Source organism: Arachis ipaensis, chromosome B02, assembly GCF_000816755.2.
Source record: "Arachis ipaensis cultivar K30076 chromosome B02, Araip1.1, whole genome shotgun sequence".
Lineage (NCBI taxonomy): Eukaryota > Viridiplantae > Streptophyta > Magnoliopsida > Fabales > Fabaceae > Arachis > Arachis ipaensis.
Window position 1 is genome coordinate 11,620,059 of NC_029786.2, and position 5,210 is coordinate 11,625,268.

The 5,210-nt window shown below is 51.7% G+C and overlaps 1 protein-coding gene across 1 annotated transcript in view; it reads right to left on the reverse strand.

The window, feature by feature from the left end:
* The window catches only part of LOC107626867, a 4,843-nt gene extending 1,338 nt beyond the window's left edge, over window positions 1–3,505 (reverse strand). The window contains exons 1-2 of the mRNA XM_016329758.1: window positions 1,981–3,505; window positions 48–1,842 (exon numbers count right to left, since the gene is read on the reverse strand). Coding sequence (XP_016185244.1) covers window positions 48–1,842; window positions 1,981–3,505 — 3,320 coding nt within the window. The remainder of the gene's footprint in view (window positions 1–47; window positions 1,843–1,980) is intronic.

Below are 5,210 nucleotides of genomic sequence, written 5' to 3' on the forward strand. Positions count from 1 at the left end.
CAGCTTCTATCCATTTGGTGTAGTAATCAATGGCAACTATGAGGTACTTGACCTGCCCGGGACCAACAGGGAAGGGTCCCAAGAGGTCGATTCCCCATTGAGAGAATGGCCGGGAGGACGTTAACAAGCTTAACTCGGAGGCCGGTGCCCTGTGAAAATTGGCATTTTCTTGGCACTTGACGCATTTTTTGACGAACTCTTTGGAGTCTGCCATCATTGACGGCCAATAATATCCGGCTCGAACTAATTTTCTTGCCAGGGCCTTGCCTCCTATGTGGTGTCCGCAGCAGCCTTCATGGACTTCCCTGAGGACGTAGTCCGTTTGGTCGGGGTGTAAGCACTTTAATAGGGGTTGGTTGAGCCCTTTCCTAAACAGCTGTCCCTGGATGACGGCGTATTTGGCTGCTTCCCTTCTCAGTTTCGCCGCGTCCTTCTCGTCGTCAGGGAGTTTGCCGTTTTCCAGGAAACTAGTGATGGGGTCTAGCCACGAAGGGCTCTGTCTTGTCACGTGCAGGGTGACTGCCGGCTCTCTCGCCATACCCTGGATAAGAGATCGGTTACCTTCTCCCGGTTTGGTGCTGGCCAACTTTGATAGGAGGTCTGCCCGTGTGTTCCTTTCTCTAGGCACGTGGTGGATCGTGACCTCCTCAAACTTTTGGCTTAAGCTTTTGACCTTCTCCAAGTATTTTTGTAATAGCGGGTCTTTGGCTTGGTAGCTCCCGTTTACCTGGGAGGTGATGACCTGAGAATCGCTGCATATTTCTAGCCTTGTTGCCCCGACTTCTGCTGCTAGAGTTAAACCCCCTACAAGAGCTTTGTATTCTGCCTGGTTGTTCGAAACGGGGAATTCGAACCTGATCGACTGTTCGTATACGACTCCAACCGGGCTTTCCAGGATGATCCCGGCGCCTCCAAACGTCTGGTTGGAGGCACCGTCCACATGGAGCTTCCACCGTGTGCTCGCTTCTTCGGTTGGGTCCCCAGTTACCTCCACCAGAAAATCTGCCATCGCCTGCGCCTTGATGGCTTGCCGGGGTTCGTACCGTATGTCGTATTGGGAGAGTTCAATGGACCAAGTCATCATTCTCCCCGCTAAGTCGGGTTTTTGAAGCACTTGTCGGATCCCTTGGTCCGTTCTCACGACAACCTGGTGACTTTGGAAGTATTGCTTCAACCTTCGTGAGGAGGTCAAGAGCGCCAAAGCTAGCTTTTCTAGCTTGATGTACCTTAATTCTGCCCCTTGCAGGGCTCTGCTTATGAAATAGACCGGCTGTTGGGCCCTCCCTTCTTCCCGCACCAGAACTGCGGCCAGGGCTTCTCCTGTTATGGCGAGGTACAGGTATAGCGGCTCTCCGTCCTTTGGCTTCCCCAACACAGGTGGTGCCGCCAGGATTTCCTTGAAGTGTTGAAAAGCTTCCTCACATGCAGGTGTCCACTCGAACGCCATCCCCTTTTTCATGAGGTTAAAGAATGGCAAGGCTTTTGCTGCCGACGCTCCGAGAAACCGGGATAACGAGGTCAGCCGTCCCGCCAATCTTTGGACGTCCTTAATGCAACCTGGGCTCTTCATCTGGAGTACCGCCTGGCATTTCTCCGGGTTGGCCTCTACCCCTCTCTGAGTTATCATAAATCCTAAGAACTTGCCAGCTTCCATGGCGAAGGCACATTTGAGGGGGTTCAATCTCATGCCGTTTTGCCGGAGAGATGCGAATACGTTCTCCAGATCCTCCAGGAGGTCGTCTGATCGCGTTGTTTTCGCGAGGACATCGTCGACGTAGACTTCCACCGTTCTGCCTATAAGATCCCGGAATATCTTGCTCATCAGCCTTTGGTATGTCGCTCCTGCGTTTTTTAGGCCGAACGGCATCACCTTGTAGCAGAAGGTTCCCCCTGGCGTTATAAACGCCGTTTTATCCTCGTCTGGTCGGTGCATCGGTATCTGGTTATACCCGGAGTATGCGTCCATGAAGCTCAGGTAACGGTAGCCCGCCGCAGCGTCGACCAGCGCGTCTATGTTGGGGAAGGGGAAACAATCCTTTGGACATGCCTTGTTAAGGTCAGAGTAGTCCACACACATTCTCCATTTGCCGTTGTGCTTTTTCACTAGGACCACATTTGAGAGCCACGTCGAGTACTCAACTTCTCGTATGAAACCTGCTTCTAGGAGGCTGGCCGTTTGCTTGGCCACTTCCTCCGCCCTTTCCGTCGACATCTTTCTTCTGCGTTGCGTCACCGGGCGTGCTCCCGGCCTGACGGTTAGATGATGTGACATGATTTCCGGGTCTATACCCGGCATGTCGGCAGGTGTCCAAGCAAACAAATCCCTATTGGCCCTTATCATCTCGATCAAGGGCTCCTTTAACTCTTGTGGGAGGTTCTTGTTAATGAACGTAAATTTCTCCTCCGTGTCGCCGATTATGAATTTCTCCAGGTCCCCTTCTGGTTCCGGTCTAGGTTTGTCGTCTACCCTGGCGTCCAGGTCAGCCAAGAACACACCAGACGCCTCCTTTGATTTCTTTCTCAGGGAGAGGCTGGCATTGTCGCAGGCGACCGCCGTCTCGAGATCCCCTCTTATGGACCCTATTGATCCTTCATCAGTAACGAACTTCATGATCAGCAGCTTCGTGCTGATTACCGCTTCAACATCGTTTATCGTTTTCCTTCCCAAGATGATGTTATAGGCGGTGGAATCTCGGAGGATCACGAACTCGGCCATTGTCGATCTTCGACCTTGGTTCTGTCCTACCGAGATCGGTAGGGATATTACTCCGTCAGGTTTAATGAAGTTGTCGCCTAATCCAATGACCCCGTGTTGATGGGTCGTCAGATCGGCGTCCCTAAGCCCCAGTGCGTCGAATACGTTGCGGAACATGATGTTTGAATCAACCCCTGTGTCGACAAGGATGCGTTTAACGAGGCCGGTTCCCACTCTGGCCGTGATGACCATGGGGGGGCTTTCCGGGGCATTGTCGAACCATTTGTCTTCCGGGCCGAAAGAAATGGACGGAAACTTCTTAGGGTTTCGCGCCAACGAGGAGGAAACCGCTAAGACCTTAGCATCTTTCTTGTACGCTGATCGGGACTTTGGCGCGGTGTTTTTGGCTGTCACCACGTTTATCACAGTGAGGCCGTGGTCTCTATCTTCTGGCTCTTGTCGCCGCTTCGCCGAACGGGTTTTGGCTTCTTCGTCTTGGTCGCGATAGCGTCTCCTCGGCTCTCTGATAAGATGGGAGAATTCTGCTAGCTTGCCTTCCCTTATCGCTTGCTCCAGTGCATCTTTCAGGTCAAAGCAGTCCTGCGTTTGGTGGCCGTAGCCCTTGTGATAGTCGCAATAGAGGTTCTTGTTTCCTCCCGTCCGGTCCTTAAGTGGTCGGGGTTTCGATAGGATCCCCTTCTCAGCTATTTGCTGATAAACCTCCATGATGGGAAGAGTGAGTGGTGTGTAGTTGGCGAATTTCCCGACCCAGGGGAACGACCTGGGAGCCTTGTTTGGCGCCTCCTCCATGTTTTGTTCTTTCGGTCTTTCTCCGTTACCAGGTTGCCGAGATTGGGAGTAGCCGGACTGCCGTTTATTGGCAGCCACGACTGATGTCCGCGAAACCGCGGATGGATCCCTGAGGTAAGCCGTTGAACCACCTGATCGCGGGTCCCGCGAGGGTTACCGGGAAAGCTCGGCATCTCACCTCGTCCCCTACTCCCTCTAGATTCATCCTTGCTTCAAAGGCAGTGAGGTGTTCTAGGGGGTCTTGAGTCCCATCGTACCTCATGTCCGTCGACTTGTCGAAGTGCTTCGGCAGCCGGACCTCGAGGATGGAATGGTGGAACGGGGTGGTGCCCATTATTACGGGTTGTCGTGTCCTGTTGGACCTCCTGTCTTCGCGACCTCGCGATGTGCGGCGCGTCTCCTTGCCTCGGGAGTAAATTATCGTGTCATTCCGTCTCCTCGGGATTGGGGATTCTTCCCGGGTGCTCTCCGCTTTCGTTCGGGATGCGGAGGCATGTCGCGGACGGCTTCGGTAAGAGTCTCGTTCCTGGCTTTCGGAGGATGGGGCGTAGCTAGGATCGGTAGCTCGTTCGCCACGCTCCTGGTTGGCCAATTGCCGCTCCAAGTTTTGGACCCTGTGACGTAGCTCTTGCATTATTATGGCGCTGTCGCCGCCCGTTCCTCCGAACGGTCGGGTCCTCGCGTGTTCGGTGTGCTGTTGGGGGGACCTTCGTCGCCGTCTTAGGGAGGCGACAGAGGCCGCCCCTTCTGCTCCGACTCCCCGGCCTTGGTCTCCGGGACCCAGCACAACATCCATTGAGGCTTCCCCACAGACGGCGCCAATGTTCGGTGTCGGTTTCCGGACAGGTCGGGTAGTTATGAGATGGGGGGGTGCCTTGCTCACGGTTGTGCCAAGCCCGGATTTGCCGCGTAGCCGAGCTCCCGTTCTGGAGGAAAAGGAGGGGGGTGCCACCTGCAAAGACACTCCGACGCTCTAGTCAGCTAGTGTGCAGGCGGGAGAATATGATATGGAAAGGTGACGTACCTCAGGGGAAGAGCCAATCTTCCCTTTATATACATGTCAGTCGTGGGCCCCTCATGAGGACAGGCCCATATTCTCAAGGACGCTGCCCTGTAGACGTGCGTGAGCCGCACAGAACACGTGTCCGGGTCGTTTGAAGGGCGCGAAACCGGGTCGGGTGGTGCTCGGGCCGGGTCGACCCGTTGGTTCCTTGGGCCAGGCCGCAACAGAACCAATATATATAGTTATCATCTTTGACAATTTTTAAAGTAATTTATTCTATCTTAAGTTGAAATAAATAAAAAAGTTTCTAACTTCATGTCATGCCAATGAAGAAAGCTATCTCAATCTTTTCCTTTTTCTCTTCCCTTAGGACCACTTTTTCTTTATATTCAGGCACAACAAACTTCAAATCAATCTCCATAAGATAGTAGAATATCTAATACTTTTTAAGGTTTTTTTTTTAATTGCAGTTACATCAGATAAGATTGCATTAAAAACTGGAATTTAGTATTGTGTTTGGTACTAAAATTTTAATTTTTTCAATACTTTTAAAGAGTGAAGATACTGCATTTAGTTATTTAGAATAGGATAAGATAAGATACTAACAATAAAAACAGAGAATTGAGACACAAAAATTAATATTTTTTTATTTTGTTTGATAATAAACAAAATATAAAAAAAACTAAATTAATTTTTTAATGT